General features: G+C 52.8%; 1 protein-coding gene across 1 annotated transcript; it reads right to left on the reverse strand.

Annotated features, from left to right (window-relative positions):
- Positions 1–317: 317 nt before the first annotated feature.
- NYNRIN (NYN domain and retroviral integrase containing) lies at positions 318–19,522 on the reverse strand. Its single transcript, XM_008572295.1, has 10 exons — positions 19,228–19,522; positions 18,874–19,088; positions 10,265–10,908; positions 8,554–10,140; positions 7,611–7,741; positions 7,370–7,466; positions 5,745–5,846; positions 5,423–5,524; positions 2,534–3,926; positions 318–2,410 (listed from the first exon to the last, which is right to left on the reverse strand). Exons 2-10 carry the CDS (start codon positions 19,069–19,071, stop codon positions 953–955), a joined length of 5,712 nt encoding a protein of 1,903 aa, XP_008570517.1. The 5' UTR covers positions 19,072–19,088; positions 19,228–19,522; the 3' UTR covers positions 318–952.
- Between the last annotated feature and the right edge of the window lie 2,271 nt (positions 19,523–21,793).

Below are 21,793 nucleotides of genomic sequence, written 5' to 3' on the forward strand. Positions count from 1 at the left end.
GTGGGCTTTGGGATGGGGTTGGGAGGGGTTGGGAGGTAGAGCTGTGCCAGCACCTCTCTGTGTGCTAGACTGCTCATTTCAGATGCCCATTCCCCTTGAAACAGAGGCCAGGGCCCCTTGGTCTATAGAAGCAGCTCTTCAGGTAGAGATGCCACAGTTAGCATCAAGATCCTTGATTCTTGGGTCGACACCACCAAAACAGGGGTCAGGAGTCATCTCCACTGGCTGGAGTCAAATGAGGTAGGCCAACTCACCTTCCCCCTTGCCCTTCCCATCCTATCAGGTGGGTGGCTCATGGCTGGCCATCCTCCCATTCCAAGCCACTCCCTAGAGGCCCAGGAGGACTGGCAGCCCTTCCCTGACAGCTGAGCAGGCAAGCCTGACCATAAGGCTGGGGAGCCAGCTGCCTCCCCTCAGCCTGCCCAGGTTCACGTCAGCTGTTACAAGGCTAAGGGCAGAGGGTCCCAAATGAATGGGTTGAGGGGAGGTGCCCATATTCAAGGTTCCTATTTGGGAGAGGACTGTGGTTCCAATTCTGAGGTCCAGAGCCATACTGTTTTACAGTGCGGACATTAAGATTCTGGTCTGTGTGTGTGCCCATGCACACCCCTGCATACCTACATGTGTATGAGGGGGGGAAGAGGATATTTGGGGAAAAGACACTGAGCCTGGCCGACCTTAGTAAGGAGACTTTCTCCTCCCAATGTAAACTTGCCAGAGGCCCATATCTGATAGCTTTTGGCAAATTCTCCAAATACCCCAAATTGGGGATGTTTCCATAGGGATGCTGGCCCCTAGTTCAAGGCAATTCAGCAAAGCTTTAAAGCAACTTCTCTACGAAAGGCACAACTGAGGGCCCCCAAGGACTGAGAGCACTGCTGGGGGGCAGGGGGGAGGCCTAGCAGCAGAAACCCAGGACCCCTTGGGCAGGGGGCTCCCCCACAGCTCCAGCTCACTGCTCCAAAACCTTGAAGGAAAGGGGTGTGCCACTCTTGGCAAAGGCCTTCATCAGACTACTGGGATAGATGCACCCCAGCTTCTCCGGGGATGGGAAGCCCCACACCCTATAGAGAGACAGGCTCAGCCGGTCACCTATATAGAAGGGACCAACCCACTTGGCACTGCTGCCATTCCTGGGGAGGGACAACAGGAGGACCTGGTCACCCACGTTCCACTCCTTCTCCTGGCTCTCCCGCTTGAACCGCCTATTCTCAGCCTTCTCGCTCGCCTTGTCGGCCAACCTCCAGTGGAGCTCCAGCAGTTCCCTGACCAGCTGCAGCAGGAAGATGTCCATCTTGAGCCCCTCGATGTTTGCGCTGCTCATCTCCCACCACAGGGGCTCGGTCAGCCTCACCTCGCCCCCAGTCAGGACCTGGAATGGCGTGGCCTGGCTGGAGGAGGCCCTGAAGGCCAGGTGCAGCAAGGGCAGGGAGGCTGCCCACTTCTTGCCATGCAAGAAGATGAACTCCTTGAGGGCCCTCTTGAACTCCCAGTAGGCCTCTGAGCTCGTCAGGCAGGGGAACTGGAGGTCCCTACTCAGAGAGGTCACCTGGGCTCCCAGGACCAGCCCACAGCTCACCAGAACATGCCGGGCAAACTGGGGACCCTGGGCTGCCTCCAGCCTCACAGGAACACCCCACCTGGCAAACACGTGCTGCAGCAGCACTTGGGCCACGGCCATGTGTGTATAGGGCTTCAGTGGGAATGCCTCCACCCATCTGGTGTTGGGGTCGGCCACAATAAGCACGTGCTTGTGGCCCTCCTCACTTATGGTGACCGGCCCCACCACCTCAATCTGAAGGTTCGACCAGGGGGCGGTCGACCTGAGGGGCCACAGGGACTCAATAACCTTCAGCTCACTGCCAATGAGATTTCGGGGAATGCAGAACAAGCAGCTCCTGCAGTAATCCCTCACATGCTCCTGCATGCCAGGCCACCAACCCAGCAACCGCAACTTCTTGTAGGTCTCCTCGGGCCTCTGGTGGGCTCCCAGGGGGACATCATGCACAGAGAAAATCAGATCCCTCCGGAGCTGTGTCGGGACCACCCAGACCCTGGGCCTCTTATCTCCCTTGAACATAAGCAGGCCACTCTGCTTGTCGAGGCTGAGTGAGTTAAAGGCAGAACTGAAGGGTGAGGAGCTGGACAATTTCTGGCCAGCCTGCAGCTTGGCAATGATGTCAGCCAGGGTGCTGTCTCTCAGCTGTAATGCCAGCAAATTGGGCTTCTTACCCATAGTATGGGGAGTCACTATAGGAATGGGCACATCCTTTGGCAGGTTCCACCACTGCCCACCACCCTGGGCCCCCTGCTTGGCCAGAGTGTCCACGGTCACAGCAAACAGAGAGCCCCGGTAGGAGGTTCGGTAGATAAAGGGAAGGGAGGAGAGGCCAGAAGTGAGGGATATAATGTAGGAGAGCAGACTCGGGTGAGGTAATGCAGCTCCATCGGAGGAGAGGAAGCCCCGAGCCCTCCAGAGGGGCAGTCGGTAGATAAAGGGAAGGGAGGAGAGGCCAGAAGTGAGGGATATAATGTAGGAGAGCAGGCTCGGGTGAGGTAATGCAGCTCCATCGGAGGAGAGGAAGCCCCGAGCCCTCCAGAGGGGCAGGAGCTCCCAGAGGAGGCTGAAGATCCAGTTGCAGTGGGTGAGGAAGACCACCGGGAGGTGGGACTGACCAAAGCGCTCTAGGCCACAGGCCACGGCTGCCAGGTGGGCATAGGTTGGTGTGTAAGGGGAGCAGGAGAAGGACAGGGAGACAGGGGCGCTGGTGGGAGACAAAACATAGAGGCCAAAGCCAGCACACCACTCATCCTCACGGTAAAAGCAGTAGCCTGACATGTGGATGCAGACAAAAGTGGACAGGTCGGAAAAAGGAGGCAGAACCTGGAAAAAACGAGGCATGGAGGAAGCAGGCGTCAGCAGCCGGTTTTCCCCCAGCAAGCCCTGGAGGAGGGTCAATTCCAGGGCCCGCTTGCCTCTGTCCTGCACCAAGAGGGACCATCGGATCAGCCATGCTTTGGAAACCCTTCGGCCCTCAGGAGCCTCAGGATCCACAGAGGTCCGAGAGGCATAGGAAAGGTCCAGGACCACTGGGGTGTCTCCAATGCAGCGGGAGAAATGCTTAAGGGCCCAGGCCACAGCATAGGGGCTGTCTCCCCCCGACTGGGGGCCCTCGCTGTCCTCGTCAGGGAGGAGGGGTTTCGAGGTATAGGCTATGGGGTGCTTCCTCCCCAAGTGTTCCTGATGGAGGATGGCCGTCAGGGCCACCTGGCTCACTGTCACCTCCAGGCGGAAGGGTAGCTGGGAGTTGGGGGCCGTCAGGCAGAGGGCAGACACCAGGGCTCGCTTGAGGGCCAGGAAGGCCTTCTCGTGCTCCCGGTCCCACTGCCAGTCTGGCTTCTGCTTGAGGAGGCTGTGCAGGGGGCCCACAAGGGCTTCATAGTCGGGGATGACATCCCGGTGGGAGTCCATGAACCCCACAAAGAAAGAGAGTGCAGTGAAGTTGCTGGGGATGGTCAGCTGGGCAAGGTGGGCAAGAACCTGCTGGCAGGGAGCCTTCCCATCCCAGGGGATGCCCAGGTAGGGAGATGCCACGCCCGGCAGAAGGTCGATGTCCAGGGCCCCATCAGGGGGGTCATGGAGGCTGAGGCACCGGAGGATTTCCTCTGAAAGGGAGGGGCACTCCACTCCGAACACTGACGCCAGGGAAGAGTCAAGGTCGTCCTCCTCGGCTGGCTTGTGCGTCCCCGGCCCCTCTCTCTGCTCCTCATCCTGCCTCTCCTCTTTCTCCTCCCTGATTTCTTCCACAGTCCATGGACTCTCCAGGGACCCCAGGTCAGCATCATCACTCAACTCAGAGATGCTGGCTGCGCTGGGAGGAAGGGTCTTCCATACCTTCAGGAAGTTGCCAATGTCAGTATCCAGCCTACACCAAAACAGATGGGAGAGGGAGGGGAGCAGCCCCACCCCCAGAGGTCACCCAAGAGGAAAGCCACATCTGTGGAGGCCCCAGCCCACTCCTAAGTGTCCCTGAAGCCGAGCCAAGTGCCAGCTTCCTACATGGCACAGGTTCAGTCAGGCCCCTACCCACAAATACTTCTTCTACCCCCTACAGGTGCAGAACTTCAATATTAGCAATTCCCTGTGCTTTGAAGCCTCATCAAATGAAAACCTCTTTGGGCCAGCCCGTGGCTCACTCGGGAGAGTGCGGTGCTGATAACACCAAGGCCACGGGTTTGGATCCTATATAGGGATGGCCGGTTGGCTCACCAGCTGAGCGTGGTGCTGACAACACCAAGCCAGGGGTTGAGATCCCCTTACCGGTCATTTTTAAAAAAAAAAAAATGAAAACCTCATTAACCAAGGAACATTTAAACCAGTTTTGGGCCAAGGGTCATTTTTTAAAAAAAAAAAATGAAAACCTCATTAACCAAGGAACATTTAAACCAGTTTTGGGCCAAGGGTTTGATAAGAGATGACTGGTGGCTTCCAACCTGACCCCATGAGGAGCAACCCATAGCGAGGATGAGGGGCACACAACAAAGGTAAGGAGAGCCTGGCAGGGGCCTAGAGAGGACCAGCAGACAAACCACATCATTTGTCTGCAAACAATGAAATGAGACTGGGGGAGCTGGTCCAGGAAGCAGTACCCTGCCTGGAAGGTCCCGACCAAGGTCCCCTGCTGGGCCCAGGAACTGGAAGGCAGGCAGCAAGGTGGGTGAGCGGGGGTGGAGGCCAGGGGATCTGAGTTCTGCAAACAGTTCTGCCAGCACCAGCAAAGTACCCTTGGAAAAGTCATTTGAGTCTCAGATTCCTCATCTATAACATGAGAATAGTGGTCGTTTATATCTAACTCAAGTTGTAAGGATTGAAGGAGATGACAAATATGGAAAAAACCCTACTTGGTGTATACTCTAGACACAGCTCCTCTCGGACACAATGAAACTGTTCTCTGCAGCATTGGCACCAACAGCATAAAATGAAAATAGTCAACTGGCCCTCAACAAGAGACAGATACATCTGCTGGGTGCTCACAAAACGGAATACTACGTAGCCATTAAAGTGGGCTATATGAATCAGCATGGCATACGTCTGAAGACACAATAAAACGTTGAGTGCAAATGCCAGCTTTGGAAGGATACATAAAGTATTAAAGCATGTGTGTAAAATGTGTTTTTGGGTTTTGTTTGTGCGCGTGTGTGTGTGCGCGCGCACATGTTTTAAAGGATGTATGTAAAATGTTAAAACTGCAAAACCATACTGTAAATGGTTCATGGATACGTAAATATGTGGTAGAAGTCTGATGATGTGTGAAAGTCAAATCACACTGTTCATTATTAAGCACTAGATAAATGCTGGCTAGCACTAAAGAGAAGTTTCTGGTCAGTCCCAGGAGGACCTGAGAGGCAGGGGAGGCCTGACCTGTTTGGCTTCTTTAGAAACTCATCCAAGGTGGGGCCGTCACGACCCAGGGGATCATCTGGCACCATGAAGAGATTCCCCGCAAAGGTGAAGGGCAGCAGGCTGGACCCAGGAGAGAAGAGGGTGCAGTCATAGACAGGCCCGTGACCCACCTACGCCCTATTGCTGCCTGGTGTCTCCACAGGGGCTGAGGCCCACACCTCCCATCAGGTGCTAGTGAGCACTACTCCAAGGCCCCCTCCCCGCCCCAACACCTCTCCTGCCAGGAGCTGCCTGACATCCAAGGGGAAGGGACAGCTCAAGCCTCTGAGAGCTGCCTCACCGATCTTTGACCATCAGTTTCTTAGAATTATTCATCAGGATGTGAATCTGCTCATTGGTGACAATGATGCCATCTGTCTCCTCCGCCAGCTTTACCATGAACCTGTGGGGAGAGGGGGAGTCACTAACAATCCAGCAGCCAGCCCCTCACTTCCTGGGTCCTCTGGAAAAATGAACTTGCTGCTTCACAATGAGATGTGTCAGGTAAAATGCTGCCCAGGGCTCCAGAGCCCATCCGCTCCTCTATTCAGCCATCTGGGATCACCAGTAGTCCCCTGGGAGGGTAAACTCAGTTGCGCACCCCCCCAACTGTACATACAAACACGCACTCCTATTATACACGTGGGTATACTCATGCACACGTACAGACGCAGAAACCCACACGCCCATCCACATTCACACATGCTTATTTACTGCTTCCATTTTTGTATCTATTCCATATTGCTGTTAGGATTAAATTGAATAAGATAATGCACTTAAGCATCTAGCTCAGTGCCTGCCACACAGCATAGACACAAATATTCCATTATTATTCTTCACCAACGCACAACATTCATATACATGCCAAGACATACATACACATATATGCTAACACATACAAAAACACATACCTGAATAAACAAATCCATTTTTCCAAGGATCACCTCTCCTCTAAAGAGGGCTGCGACCGGGAAAGAAAGCAAAGGCTACCTACTTCTCAGCATTCCCTGCAGATTTCCATTCCGGCCACCCCAGCATGCTATTCTGCAGGTGCTCAGCAGAGGACCTTCTGCAGAAAAGCCATTTTCTCTCAAACCTAGGCCTGAATGAGAGGCACTTAATGACCTTACCCAAGGGGCTAGCTCTCCAGGGAGATAGGCCTGAGCTGCCCTGCCCTGACCTTCCCAGGCCTGAAGGCTGGGTAGGTGCCAGGTCTTAGGAAAAGTAGAGAGAAGCAGAACCTCTCCCTGCCTGGCATGGGAGGTGCCTAAGTGAAGCCAAGACCTCTGTCTGCCCAGCACCGACTCCAGCTCAGGACCAGTGACCATGGCAGGGCTTTCCCTGCTCTAACAGGCAGGGCCACAGGCTCCCCCTGTACACACTGGCCCTGCTGCAGAGTGGGTTTTTAGGATTGACAAGCAGGGAGGCCTTTGGGGTTTGGGCAGACCAGACCAGGCTACCTCCATTTCCAGAGCCACACCACACCTCCTCCCAGTGTCAGGGCTGAGGGGGAGGAAAAGACTGAAGGAGTTCCAGGAGACATGAACTTCAACCCAAACTGGCACCCAAAAGCCTGGGGTACACTCAAAGCACTAGGAATCATCAGGGCCAGTCAAATCCAAAGCAGTGGGTGTCCACCCACAGGTCATGGGGGAGGGAAGAAAGTCTGTTAAACTGAAGGGAATGGAGCTCCAGAGTCCCAAAGTCAGGAATGACCCTTGGGCTTGGGTAGAGCCAACCTTGAGGCTTATCCTCACTTGTGTCTCTCCCTCTGCCCACAGAGGGCCTGTGCCCTCCCCCTGACATGACCCCTCTGACATGTTTGCCTCCATTTCCACAGAGAAGATATGGCAGAACTCCACCTGACACACCCACCAGGCCCAACCCCCTGAGCCCTACAGAGAGGCGGCCTGGGAGCCAGCACACCTGTAGTCGTAGGTGGTGATCTTCTTGCCATTCTCAAGCTGGGAGGGGGTGATTGAAAGCATCTTGAGCGAGTGCAGCTTCGTCAGAAAGTGGCTCTCTGGGAGTGAAAGAAGACAGTGGTCAGAGGAAGGGATAAGCAGAAATGGCCATGGTGGGTGGCGGGAGGGCAGGGGAGAGCAGAAAGGCAGGAGAAGGAAAGCCTGGTGATGCAGGAGGGGCTTGTGGCCAGGGGACATCTCACCTCTCACCCTCCGATTCTTCTTCAGCTGCCAGGTGGGTACAAATACAGTGACCTCACGGTGTCCCCGGTTCCAGAAATACTGCACTGCCATGGCAATGCCTCGGCAGGAGAAGAAGTGCTGGAGGCCGTGCCTGTAGGGTGGCAGCAAGCAGGCAATGCCAGGGGACAGCTTCAGCACCAAAGACACCAACAATGCCCTTCTCCCTTCCCTCCATCCTCAAATATTCTGTGAGCACCTACTGGGTGCAGGGCACAGCCAGACACTGCATGTGCGTGCGTGTGCATGGGCACACACGTGTGTGTAGGAAGTTCGAGGAAAAGAGGAGGAGGACAGCCCCTGCACTCAAAGAATTCAGTTTAGAGCATAAAGCAAACAAAAATTCACTGACCACCTACCGTGTGCTGGGAGTGCGTGCAGCACAGATAACTACTCTACCATGTGGTAGTAAGCTGTCCTGCTTGTATTTATGCTAATAACTCTACGGCAGTAAGTACTGTGCGGGGAAGCTGATCTCTAAGAGCAGGCATGGCCACAAAAGCTTCACAGAGATCTGTGCTAGGCCTTGAACTCTGGGCTAAAAGTTTAAAAGCTGGCCGGGGAAGAACATGTGCTTTAGCAGTGGACAGATCTGAACCCAGTGCCAGTTGGGCCCCTGGCTGACTCAAGACTTCAGCAAGATTCCTCATCTCTATACCTGTTTCTGCATCTATCAAAGAGGGAGACCAGAAACCTACCCTGGCAGGACTGCTGTAAGGATTTAATGCACACTGCCTGGCATGCAGTAGGCACTCAATATATGTCACTTGCCTCCCATCTGCTCCCCATTTGAACCCCGTGTCACCCATATGGAGGTTAGAAAGGGATGTCCACACCGTGTCCCCCAAGGACTCCCTGCCCCAGCTCTCCAGCTCCCTGGCCTGCCCCACACCTGTGGCTACTCACACCATGGCCACGCTGCTGCCATCAATGACCACTCGCCGCAAGTCCTGGTTCCCAGGTTCCCCCGACAGGTTCAGCTCAAAGGGTGTATTCAGGGCCTCGTGGTACCTCTGGAAGCTGGTCACTGTGCTGTTCGCCTGTGGGTGGCGAGGCAGCTGCCTCGGGGCCCCCTCCCAAGCCCCCAGGAGACCCTCCACCTGAGACTGGTGCTTACTTCTGGGGGCCAAGGTGCTGCTGGGCTGGGGACCCTGCCTCCCAGCCTCCCCCTGGCCCTTCAGTAAGGAGCTACTAGCCCTTGATGAAGGCTGGACCTCACTCAGAAGTTTGGCTACGTCCAAGATTGGCCCTGTATCTGTGGGCACCTTCTGAGCTGCAGGTGTTTTGGGAGCTCTGGAGGCTTTGGAAGCTGCAGGTGCTTTGGGGGTCGCAGTTGCTTTGAGAGCTGCAGGTGCTTTGGAAGCTGTAGACCCTGTTTTAGTGGCAGACACGGTTTGAGCTTTGGGTGTTTTGGGACCTGCAGGTGATGTTTTCGCTGCAGGCATCTTATGAGCTGTGGGAGTTTTTGGAGTTGCACACACCACCTGAGCTGCCAATGCTGGTTGACCCACAGCTGCTTTTTGAGCTGTGGGCACCACTTGAGCCGCTGGCTTTGCTGGAGCCGCTGGCACTTTGGGAGCTGCAGGCTCTGTGTGCACTGCCAGCATCGTCTGGGCTGTAGGCACTTTAGGAGCTGCAGGCAGCACTTGAGTTGTGGGTAGGTTTTCAGCTTTGGGCACTGCTGCAGCCATGGGCACTTTGCGAGTTTCAGGCACTGTTTGAGCTTCAGATACTGGCTCAGCTGGGAGCCCACTGTGAGCCATGGGGCTCCCTTGAGCCATGGGCATCCCTTGCCCTGTGGGCAATGCTGGAGAGAGTCCATCTTCCAGTCCCTTACAATCCGACTGCACGCCTCCTTGATCCCCTGGCTTATCTCCAGCTTGTAATTGGGGTATAGAGGTCAAAGGTGGCCCTATCTGTGGACTTCCTGAGCTAACCTTGTCCTTTACACCTGAGCTCCCTGGGGCCACCAATAAACTCATGACTTTCTGGGGGGTCTCTGGTCTCGGGCAATTCTGTAGGGCTGCCTCTCCTCCCAGCCCCCCTTCAGGTCTACAAGCTGGGCTTTCCACACTGGGCAGGGGAGCCAGCTCCTTCTGCTTCCACTCCAGATTTAAGGGCAAAGGATTCTGCCCTGGCAGCTTCAACTGAATGGGACCCAGTGGCCTCTGCCAGAAGGGAAAACTGAAGCACGCCTGGGACAGGAGCCAGGCCAGGTGGAGAGAATGCAGTTCATTGATCCTCCAGAAGGTTGCAGCAATAGCCCCTGGCCACAAGGGCCCAAAGGCTGGCCCTGGGGCCCAGGCCTTCCAGGATGGGCACACACCCAGGGCCGACACCAAAGGCTGGAAGGGGAGTTTATCTTCCACCTTCTGCACTTGCCTGTGCTGCAACAAGGCTTGTGTGTGGTTCGCAGAGTCCTGGCTGCTGGTGGCCTGCACAGGCCCTTCCTCTTGAGCACTGTCCGTACCACCTTGCTTGATGGAACCGACCCTGGAGGAAACCCAAGTCTGTTGAAAAGGTGGGAAGGCCAGTTCGGTCCCAAACTACTACTATTCCTTGGGGTGCAGAAGCAGGGGTAGGGTCAGAAAAGCCAGAATGAATCTCCAGAACTTACCGTACCAGCTGGTTAGCTGTCTCCTGCTGTGCACTCTGGGCTGGGATTAGAGACCTGGTGGTTAATCTCTTTGAATTTTCTGGGCCTGCATGCTGGAGGTTTCCCATCTCCAGGAGGGGCCCAGGACTCTCTCCCACAGACAGCACGGCCAGGCCTTCCTTCTGCTGGGGAGGGCAGATCAGGACCTCTGGGTCGGAGTGGGTATTGGAGATGCCAAAGTGGCCGAGCCACTCAATGATGTCCTCCTTTCCTGCAGCATCCCGCACCAGGCTCAGAAGCAGCTCCTGGACTGCTGGGGGCAGCTGCAGCAGGTCCCCTGCATACTGGTCACCACGGATCCAGACCAGGGCCCCGAAGGCCCGGGTTACCTCGGCCTCCCAGATTCCCCGGGGGGTCAGCAGAGGGGCAGGGCCCCAGCGGAGCCGCCCCACCAGCTCCTCCAGCCAGTTCTGGGTCATGATGAAAGACTCCGTCAGCCCGCCCACCATCAGGGAGCCAGGGGGGCCGGGCACCAGGTAGGCCAGGGTGCTCCAGCAGAGGCAGTCCAGAAAGAGGCCCTGGGCCCCAAGGAAGGCACAGTGCAGGATCGGTGGGTAGCGAACCTCCTTCCACAGCTCCGGGCTGCATAGGCCCTTCAGATACTCCTGGGCATGGTGGGAAGAGCACAGGAAGTCAGTGCTTTACAGGCCTGCCACTGGCTCTGCCCTCCCCACCCAGAAGGCCGGCCTCTTGCTAAGCATGTGCCCCCCACCCACCTACCATGAGCCAGGTGACTCCCCCATGGCCAGCGCCCTCTCCCTGGTCCTGCCCCCTCATGCGCCCATTTCTTTCCTGAGAACACCGACATTATGGGGGAAGCCTGGGGGAGAGGAGGGAAAGGACCCAGGCTAGGAGAAGGCCTTGGTTCTAGTTCCAACTTGACCTCAGTAGATTAGGTTAATTGTGGGAAATGTATCATCTTCTCAGAGCCTCAGCCACTTCACCTAAGAAACAGCAGGTTAAACTAAATACTCCTAAGGTCCAGTCCTACTCTGGCACTCCAGAATTGTGTAACAGCTAGGGGGAAAAGGGTGAACACTACTGAGCACCCTCTGCATGCCAGGAATTTACATGACCTGGGACAAGTTACTTATCCCCCCGCCCCACAGCAGTACTGCATTTCTGCATCTATAAAATGGGGATAATAACAGTTCCTCCCTCATTAGGCTACTGTGAAGCTTCAGAGAGTTAATGCATGGGAAGAGCTTAGTATGGTGCCTGGCACAGCCTGTTCCCATTTTGCAGGCTCAGAGGGCTACACAGCTTGCCCGAGTGTGACTGGGCCAGGATCACACCCCATTATCTAGCTGACTCTGAAACCAGAGCTCTTTCCTCCTGCCCTGACTGACTGCACAGTGACTACAGGGTAATCTTGTGGGATTCCGGCTTAATCCCTCTCCAGAAGGTCTCTAGCACAACCTGTACCCGTAACCATGGTAACTCTGTTGCCCACAGAGGACAGAGGAGGAGAGAAGTCACTGGGCCAGTGTCCAGGGGAACCCCATAGATACACACAATGGCTAACCAGAAGGAAAGCCTCTGGCTCTCTGGGCAGACCAAATCTTGCATTTACAAGGTTCCCACACTCTGTCTTTTGCATGGCTGGGATGGGAGAAATTGGGTTCCTTCACCCTATTGCTTCACCCAGTGCATCTGCTCAGTCCCCAGGCCACCATTCCCCACTGGTCTACGCTTACTCCTTCCACCTGGCTTAGGCCATAGACCTGCAGCCCCTTCCCCAAAGGGCCCAAAATACACCCAGGTCTAATCCCTCCTCCCTCAGTCCAAAACAAGCCCAAATCCTGATGGGATTTGGCACCCCAAGCCAACCCCTCCCAACTGCCCAGCAAGGGTGAATCTGACCAGGTGCAGGAAAACTCTCGCAGACCTTAACAAATGCCCCCACTCCGTGCACCCCACATTCTAATGATGTGAAAACAACGTGTAAACATGAAAAGATGTGCTGTGGAAGAAGATTATGGGTGATTTCTTTCTCTTTTTGCAATGGGCTGAGAATATTTACTGTTCCATCAACTGTTCAATATCTTCTATTAAAGGATACATATGAACTGAGATAATTTTCAAAATAATAAATCTGAACTAATATTTATTGAGAATGTACGTGTGTCAGGCACTTTACACACATTATCTTGTTTTTCCCTCTCTCAGACCTATAAGGAAATTACTATTATCCCATTTTAGATGAGGAAGGGAGGCCACATGTCCAAGATCACACAGATGGTAGGCTGGGATACTCAGGCACTCGGACCTCACAGTCTGGAGTCTTAACCATGATGCTGTCTATAACACAGAGTGAGAGAAGATAAGGAAACAACAAGCATTTACAGCCCAAAAACCTGGAAAAACTTTCCTCCCTAAGGCCCACCCAGACATTTTTCTTCCAAGAGGAGAAAAGTAGAAAGACGAGGTAGGAACAACTGGAAGATAAATGGTACAGATGAATAGAAAAGGCACAGAAAAAGAGTGATGTATTTGTAAAAATGTATTTGCCCAGTGTCTCACAGGTCCTTTGTTAACTTACAAGTTAAATAAAAACATTAACATCAAATATTTTAATACTGTTCTATCTTATCAAGGTCTTTTATTACTTTGCACCCAACTTAGGATTTTTCTTTTTCATAAGTCAGTTATTTTTCATTGTCTACTTTCCAGAACCACCCCAATTTGCACTGCAGAATATTCAAAAGACAGAAAATGACAGCACCAAGAAACTCTGGAAGCGGGAGAGAAAGGGATCGTGAAAAAAGGCCATGTTCTTTGAGGAACAATTTGATCTGGGAGCCCAACCAACCCCCAACACACAAACAGGCTGGGCAAGTCCCTCCCCACCTCCGGAGGTTTGTTCTCTGGAATGGAAAACAAGTCTCAGTACCAGAGTTAGACCAGCATCCTTGAGGGCATGGGGTACCATACAAAAAAATGTGGAGTGAGGGACGAGGGCCAAATAACAATGTGCACAACAAAAGCTGAATGCAGAGAAACTTTTCTTCCCATTCAGAAATTTAGCAGACAGACCTTGACCGCCCCAGGCCAGAGAATAGAGGGATAACTTCTGAGAAATTTGGCCAGCCCTAGAGCAAAGACCTAAAGATCACAAAATGGGTTCCTAACAGACAGCGTCCCCAAATTTCCATCAATCAAGCTGAAAATCAACAAGGCTTAACCTCAGTTCAGCTGCCAATCAGCTTTTTGTCCTTCACTCTTAATTATGCAAGGATTACCAGGCTTATGAGAAAAACTTCTAAGTGAAACAGAGAGACCAAAACATACGGGGGGGGGGGGGGGGGGGGGGGAAGGCAACCTGAAAGAAGAGAAAATAGACAGGGGGAAGAAAACTTCAAATATTTTTTTTTGTCCTTTTTGAGACCGGCCCCACCGCGCTCAGCCAGTGAGCGCACCGGTCATCCCTATATGGGATCCGAACCTGCGGCAGGAGCACTGCTGTGCTCCCAGCGCCGCACTCTCCCGAGTGCGCCACGGGCTCGGCCCGAAACTTCAAATATTTTGCTACCATTACTCTCCTCAGAGAGGTAATAGTGTGGAACGCACTGGACACAACAGGATACTATGTTTAAAAAGAGAACATAAATGACTTTTAGATATTAAACACGTAATGGCAAAAATGGAAGACCTAAAAAAAAGGATTAGAAGATAAAGTAGAGGAAATCTTCAGAAAGCAGAGGAAAAAGTGAGAGTTAGAAAACAGGAGAGAAAATGAGAAGAGTAAACAGAGAACCTCCAGAAAGCTCAGTGCCTGAACAGGAGTTCCAGAAAGAGAAGACACAGAAAGCTCAGGGGAGGAAATCCTCAACAATATAGTTTCCCCAAACTTCCTAGATTTAAAGAATGTGAGTGTCCAGATAGAAGGGCCCACTGAGGACAAGTGTAACCAACAAGGGTTGAAAACAGACCCACACAAAGGGGTCTCACTGGGAGACCTCAGAACATTGAGGAAAACCACAAATCACCAGAAAGAAAAAACATCTCATAGAAAGGACTAGGGACCAAAACAGCTTCAGACTCCTCACAAGCAAGATTTCAATGGAGTAACACCTTCACGTGTCTGAAGGATAAAAATTTTCCATATATAATTCAGTACCAGCCAAACTATCAATCAAGTAACCTTCAGATAAGCAATACAGACATGTAGATATGCAACCCCAACATTATTCTTCCTATAAACCCTTTCTCAGAAAGCCATGGAAAGCAATCTTCTAGTAAACCAAGGAAGGAAACCAAGAAAGGAGATCCATCCTAGGAAAGACTCAAAGACAATCTCCAGGATGACAGAGAAGAGAAATGTCAAGAATTTATTCATCCATTCAACAAATCATTGACCAATGACTACATGCAAGGCAGTTTTAGGATGACTGTCAGCATCACAAAGGACAACTAGTTCAGATTGGAGAGTATGACTAGACAGACAAGCATGCCAAAAGTAGTCATCAGCAGGGCCGGCCCGGTGGCACACTCGGTAGAGTGCGGCGCTTGGGAGCGCTGCGGCGCTCCCGCCGAGGGTTCGGATCCCATATAGAGACCGGTCCGCTCACTGGTTGAGCGCGGTGTGGGCCCGACACCGACGGTTGCGATCCCGTTACCGGTCACGAAAAAAGACAGAGGGGGGGGGGGGGGGGGGGGCCCCCGGGGGGGGGGGGGGCGTTGGGGGGCGCGGGGGCGCTCCCGCCGAGGGTTCGGATCCCATATAGAGACCGGTCCGCTCACTGGTTGAGCGCGGTGTGGGCCCGACACCGACGGTTGCGATCCCGTTACCGGTCACGAAAAAAGACAAAAAGGAAAAAAAAAAGTAGTCATCAGCATACCCTTCACCACCTTTTCAACTTGAAACTGCTGACAGATGTGTTCCATCAACCCAAGAAAAAGACATGTGGTCCAGGAAATAAGGCATTTAAGAAAGAAAAAAGGCAAAGAGAGGACACCGATGACAGCAAACTGAAATCTCAGGATGACAGCTGTGCTGGTCTAGAAAGCAACTGACCAGACAGAAGGAGGGACAGCTCGAAGAAGAAAAACTTTGGAACCGAAAGAACACCTTGAACTGATAGATTGAAGTTACAGAAAATTGCACTGAGAGGCTACCAAAGTTGTAAAAATTCGCAATAGATACAAAGAAAAGCAAGCAAACTGAAAAACAAGGAGTTCTTAACCTCAGTGAAACCAGAAAGTAAGAAAGAAAACAAAATCATGGTACATTTCAAGACTTAGATGGGAATGATACATGCATAAGCATAACGAGGCAATTACTAAATACACATTTAACAGAAAATTGAAATATTACTATAGTGAGAAGAAAGAAGAAATGGCAGTGTAAGGGAGCTAAATCCTCATATCCAATAATAGGAAGTAAAAAAAGATAACACCTAAAATTGATTATTCAAAAAATAACAGTATCTACGTTTTTTTAGAAATGTGGAGCTACATGAATACCAGACCAAACATTGTCTATGGTAAAGGGTACTGAAGGGGGAGTTAGCAGGGACAGGGCAGGGAACCACTGTGCTCACTTATAAGCTTTTTAAAAATTATTGGACGTTTTAAGTGTATATTACTTTGACAATAGAAATTTTAAGTTTAAAGGAAAAGAAGGATGGGGAGATTGGGGGGAGCCTTGATTTGTAGCATTTGCCAATTTCTGCTGTATAAATACTCCCACCATGGCTGTAAATACTCTTCCTCTGTCTTGCAAAATTCCTGGAATTTTGACAATGGGTCAGTAGGAGCCAACTCCAGCATTCCCCTGACCACAACAAACTTCCATGGTACTGCTTACAGTTATTGTGGAGCAGGGACAGACCAACTTCCATCTGACAGCCAAGCCAAAAGTCAGCAAGCCACACCCTGTCCCAGAGCTCCAGAGCCCAATCTCCAGAAGCTACCTCTCCCGCTGCAACTGCCCTCTGGGCTCCCCCCCATTACCTCCCTCCATGGTTCCAAAAAGGAAAGACGTGAACATGTCACTTCTCTTCTCTGCCACCCACCCCATCCTCACATGGTTGCCAAGAAGTACAGAGGGCTCAGCAGGGCTTGTTCCTGGGCTCTCCTGATCATTATTAAACCATCCTTTTCCACTTGCTGATTTCACCTCAGCGAGGCCAGGCCTCCCCAGGGTTTGTTTCGCTGCGGGGGAATGTGATTTACAGCAATGTCTTCAATATTTTTTAAATCCCACCACAACAAAACAATTCAAAGGCACTCGAGTTTTACAGAGATTTTCCTGTAAACCAACTGCATAGAATGTAGAAACATACCCAGACCCTTCTCCAGATGAGCCTATGTCCTTCTTGGCCCCTCCTCCCCTCAGACCCAAACAAGCCACTCTCCTCCCCCTTCCCCCCATCCTGCAACCTCTAGTCTCATGGAGTCCTCTCTGCCAGTTGGCCTGTGTACAGTAGGCCATTATCAAAGTGCATGATTCTGTGTCCCTACAGCTGGGATTGGGGTCAGCCACACCACCTCCATATGGAAACCACGAGCCATCCTTACACTTGGGAAATGTTTAGGTATCAGATCGCTGGACCTTAGAGAGGATTTCATGCAAGCCTTTTGCTTTACCAGCAAAGAGATTGAGACTCAGAAAGGGAAAGGGGATGGCCCAAAGTTATACGGCTACTTCATAACAAGACCTATAGCTCTCCACATTTTGCAAAAGTATTTAAATACATGCATGTATTTCAGCCAACTCTCACAACTCCTCCATGAAGTGGGTATTATTATATTCTGTTTTATAGATGAAGAAAAAGGCTCAAGGAAGGGTAAATTATTTAACCCAGGTCACCCAGTTAGAAGATAGCACACCTCAGTCCCAAATTCTCTCCACCATACCCCACTATCCAGGCCATAATTTGATGATGGCAGATTAAACCCAGCCCTCCTAACCCCTGGGACAAAACCTTATCCTCCCCACCTTCCCTGTTCTCCTGCTCCAAATCTCCAACAGTCTCTTCTTTTAGCTCACTCTGTGCAATAAGGGAGGGAGTTACCCAGAAGCCCCTCACTCTAGGTTCCCACTTCCAGCAGTGCCTTTCCCCAGGGGAAGTTGAACAGTGGCAGGATGGTGATTGAGGGACTCAGTGAGCCTGGGGTGTGAGGATCCATGGCCCCAAGAGCTCTGAGGCAGCAGGAGGAGCAGTGGGAGGTCTGGAGCAGCTGCTCCAGCATTTAAGCAAGGAGCAGGTCATCAGCACGCCTCAGAAAGTGCTAGCCCCCCAAAAGGGTGAGCCGTTGTATTTCATAGTAACAAAAAGATTAAGACCCAAAGAACCCAAAAGACTCCTCTCATTAACCTACCCTATCCCAGCTTCTTAAATCTCTTACTCTCAGGGGCTCCTGCACATCTGCTCGCTGGGCAGACACGCCTCCCCTGCCCCAGCACCTCCGTCAGGATTGAAAAAACTGCTGATGCAGCAGCTCAACCAAGAGGCTGAGGGAGAAACTTTACAGCCTGTCTGCCTGCTGGCTTCGGGCCACGTTCTGGGCCTCACCACCCATGGCCTTGGCCAATTACGATACTGGTACAGACCCAGCTACAGAAGGTGTATATGTCGGGAAGAAGGTGGTGTGGGGCAGAGGGAGGCTGAAGCATTCCCAGAGATAAGATAAGGGATTCTGAGGGCAGAGGAAGACCTTGGCCACTGGCCATGATTGGGGAACGAGGGAACCTAAGAGGCCCAAGTGGAGGAGAGGCTTGTGAGAGGAGCCAGAGAGAATGCAAGAGAGGCACACTGTGACCTGGCCTGTCCAACGTCCAGGGCCACACAGCAGGCCCTTTCATCCGAAAGCCCACAGCCCTCCTCCCAGATTCTCACTCATCCCCAAGGGCCAGTGCCTTCCAGAGCAGCTGCACCCCACCCTGAGCCCCTGCCAGAGGCGGCCTAGGGCAGCAAGAGCATGCAGCAGGGAGTCCAGAGCCCTGGGTTCTGGTCCAACCCCCACCACCCTCACCTACCTGATGACCCTGATCACTCAGGCAGGCCTCTTACCCTCTCTGGTCCCCAATGCCTCATCTATAAAATGCCAGCATCACTCTACAAGTGTCTCTAAGGGACCCTCCAGTCCTAGCACTCAAATTTTCCAAGGGGATCCCAGGATTTCAGAAGACTTGAAAGAAGACAGAAGGACCCGGGCCTGCCAGAGTCTTGGAGAACAAAGAGGCGTGTTGCAGAGGCCACAGAAATGCAGGGCCTTAAGTTGCTCCCCAAATGGAAAAGTTGGGCTGTGGACGCTGGAGCCCTAGCCAGGGAAGGTTCATAGGGGGACACACATGGAGGAGGTTCTCTCAGCACACTTGAGGGACAGAAGTGACATGCAAGAGAGGGGTGGGGGGAAAAAAGAAAGAAAGAACCAGAGGGAAGGAGGGGGTAGGGAAGGAGGCAAGCCTGCAAGTCTGGAGAGGATGGAAGATGGCACAATACCTGCCAGCCAAACTGCCGAATCCAGGTCGGGGGACTGCTGAGGACCACCGTCTTCCCAGGGGCAGGAGAGAGAGGGGTCTGGCTGGAAGGGATGGGTGGGGGTGGGGAAAAGCTGTTTACCTTGGCTTTGCCCATGTTCTCCCGGGGCCCTTCGAGCTGCAGCCAGAAGTAAGGGGTGTCCGGGCGGCTCTGGAAGGCATTCAGCCTGACCCTGAAGATGCGCTGCACTTGCAGCCGCTGCCGCTGCACCCGAGGCTTCGATTTTGTCTGCACCATGAACCATTCCTGCGCCCGGGGCTCGCCCCCGGACAGGAGCATGGCTGCCCCGCCCGCCCCTGCTAGGAGGGAGACGACAGTGTCACCGGTCCCTGCGCGGGAGGTGCCCCAGCCCCCTGCCCAAGGAGCCTAAGCCACGCCCCCCTCCCGCGGCGCGCCCCCCGCCCCGGCCTCCTTCCTCCGGACTCCCAGACCCACCCGCCACGGCTCAGGCGCCCGCCCTCCCGAGCTCAGTCCCTTTCGGCCGCGGCTCCCGCGACAGGCTCTTCCTGCCAGGGGCTGTAGCTGGGGGTGGGACCGGTCGGGCTCCTGCCGCCCTTCCCTCCGCCCCCAGCCTTCCCCCTCCAGCACGCCGCCAGCCCCTCCTGGGGAAGCTCTCCGTCTGCTAGGCTGCTTACAAGGGGCGCAGGAGGCCGAGGGAGGGGGAGCGCGGCGGGAGGAGGGGACGGGGAGGGCCCTGCAAGCCTCTGCCTTCCACCCAGGTTTTGGGCCCCGAGCCAGAATCCAGGGGTCAAAGTTAATTTCCTTCCACGTCCCCCTTTCCCTGGTGGAAGGAAGGGGAAGAGAAAGGAGGGTAGAATTGGTTTCAGGAACCCCTCTTTGAGATTTGGAACAGGGCTTCCCCTCCCCCGCCTCCCAAGAGAACGGGGACTTCGGCCACTCCTTCCTTCGGAGGAAAGAGTTAAGGTAGAGCTGGGGTGGGAGCCCTGGGAGGCTGGAGCCTGAGGAAACTCTGGGCTGGAGACCAAGCAGGAAAGAAAGGGTCACAGCATTGACTCCCAACCCCCCACTGAAGTCTGGGGACAGCCTGGGGCTGGCGGGCAGCCCAGACCCTCCTGAAGCCCCCCAGGGTTGGAGGGGCGGGGAGAGCTGCCGGTTTGCAGACTTGAGTTGTTTATGAAAGCCCTTTTCAGCAAGTTTGAGTTGTGCTGCGAGGGGAGGGATGGGAGTGAGGGTCTGTTCGGTAACATAACCTCTGAAGTCTCCTTCAACCCTTGACCCACAGCCAGCCAGCGATAGGCATCAGTGGTCTGGGGGCAGCCTCCCACACCCACGCCCTGGAGGCATCCCCAACACAAAGAATACCTTATACAGCCCTGCAGCCTGAACAGAACCTGGCTCTGTGGAGGGCAGGGTCTGCATCCTGGGCCTCGGTGAACTTATTTTCCAAACCAAAACCGAGGGCCACAGTCTGACAGGCACGAGTGTACCTATGGGGACAAAGGCAGTGGATTTTAAGTTAGGCTTGCCCTGGAACATCTGGAGTATTCCTTTTGTGTGCAGGCAAGGGGCCAGGAGTGCCCCACTGCAAGGAAGGGGCCCATTGGGAGTGGGGAGGGATTCACACTACTCCTAGTCTGGACTGGACTCAGCCCATCACACACACCCCCATCCCACCCCCGTCCTCAATTCTTCTCCCTAGATTGGAATCCAGAAAAGGAAAAAGTGGTCTGTGTTACCTCTAGCCCCAAAGCCTTCTCCTCCAACCCTCCTGTCCCTATAGAGTGCCCTGAAGCAGAAGACCCTCAGGGTGAATCTCTCATTCTCTCCAATCTTCCCACATGTAACTGCTCTTCCTTTATCAAAAGAGGTGTCTGCCTTATCATGCCTCGTTTCTCCTCCAAAGCAAGGTGAGAACCATGTACCCCTGCTCCCCACCCCTTCCCTGAAAGAACACTTAACTCCACTGCCTTCTTCCAACTGACCGTGGACCCCACACATGGTGGCTGTCTTCAAGGAAAACTCCCAGGTTTAATCCTATGTTCAAAGAGGCCATGTGGAGGGTGGAAAGAGGTCAAGCTTAGGAGTCCAGTACTTCACAAATGCCTAAAAGAGGGCTATTTATTTAAACTCTTGTGCCTATATTTCTTTATCTCATATAAATGGGGATAATAATACCTACAGCACAGGTTATAAATCAGATCACACAAGTAAAGCACCTGGCATAGTGTCTGGTACAGGGAAGATACTCAATATATGTTAATTCTCCCTTCCCAGATCTTGTCTTTTTTATCTCATATAAATGGGGATAATAATACCTACAGCACAGGTTATAAATCAGATCACACAAGTAAAGCACCTGGCACAGTGTCTGGTACAGGGAAGATACTCAATATATGTTAATTCTCCCTTCCCAGATCTTGTCTTTTCTCCACCTCAGTTCTGGCTAGTGTGTCACCAGACCTTCCCAGAGACCCCCTCCTTCTCTCCTCACCTTTCCTACTAACCACCCCCCATCTCCTGCCTTTCCCCCTGGATGTAGTGGATTTGCTTTGAGAGCATGGTTTTAGCTCCAGCTTTGCAGGTAATGAGCTGTACACTCTTAAGCAGGTTACTAAGTCCCCTGGCATCTCTGGGCTTCCTCATCTAAATTCATCCATTGTACCAAATTCATTCACTCACTCAACAAATTCAACAAACACATTTTTATTAAATATCTACTATGAGCCAGGCCCTGGGAGTTTGGCATTGAATAACATAGATATCTTCCTGACCTCATGGAATGGGGGAAAGAAGAAGACAGTGTGATTTCAGGGAATAAGAATACTCTACTGAAAATCCATCAGGGTGGGGTGATGGAGAGCATCCTGAGGGGTTTCTCTGGTGAGGTGATGTTTCAGCTAGAGAGGGAGCAAGAACATGGACACTGAGATGGCAACCAGCTAAGCTCTTCATTTTTGATGTAAGTCTCTGCCCAGCTTGAATACATTCATTGATTCCTTTCCTACAATATTAGGTTAAAACTTGTTTGGTGTGTTGGAAG

Source organism: Galeopterus variegatus, unplaced genomic scaffold, assembly GCF_000696425.1.
Source record: "Galeopterus variegatus unplaced genomic scaffold, G_variegatus-3.0.2 Scaffold774, whole genome shotgun sequence".
In the NCBI taxonomy this organism is placed as follows: domain Eukaryota; kingdom Metazoa; phylum Chordata; class Mammalia; order Dermoptera; family Cynocephalidae; genus Galeopterus; species Galeopterus variegatus.

Coding starts and splice junctions, on each gene's coding strand:
- NYNRIN (XM_008572295.1), bottom strand. CDS start 19,071: ATGCTCCTGTCCGGGGGCGAGCCCCGGGCGCAGGAATGGTTCATGGTG. Junction 7,467..7,610: donor GAAGAATCGGAGGGTGAGAG/GTGAGATGTCCC, acceptor TTTCACTCCCAG/AGAGCCACTTTCTGACGAAG. Junction 2,411..2,533: donor ACCCGAGCCTGCTCTCCTAC/ATTATATCCCTC, acceptor CTGCTCTCCTAC/ATTATATCCCTCACTTCTGG.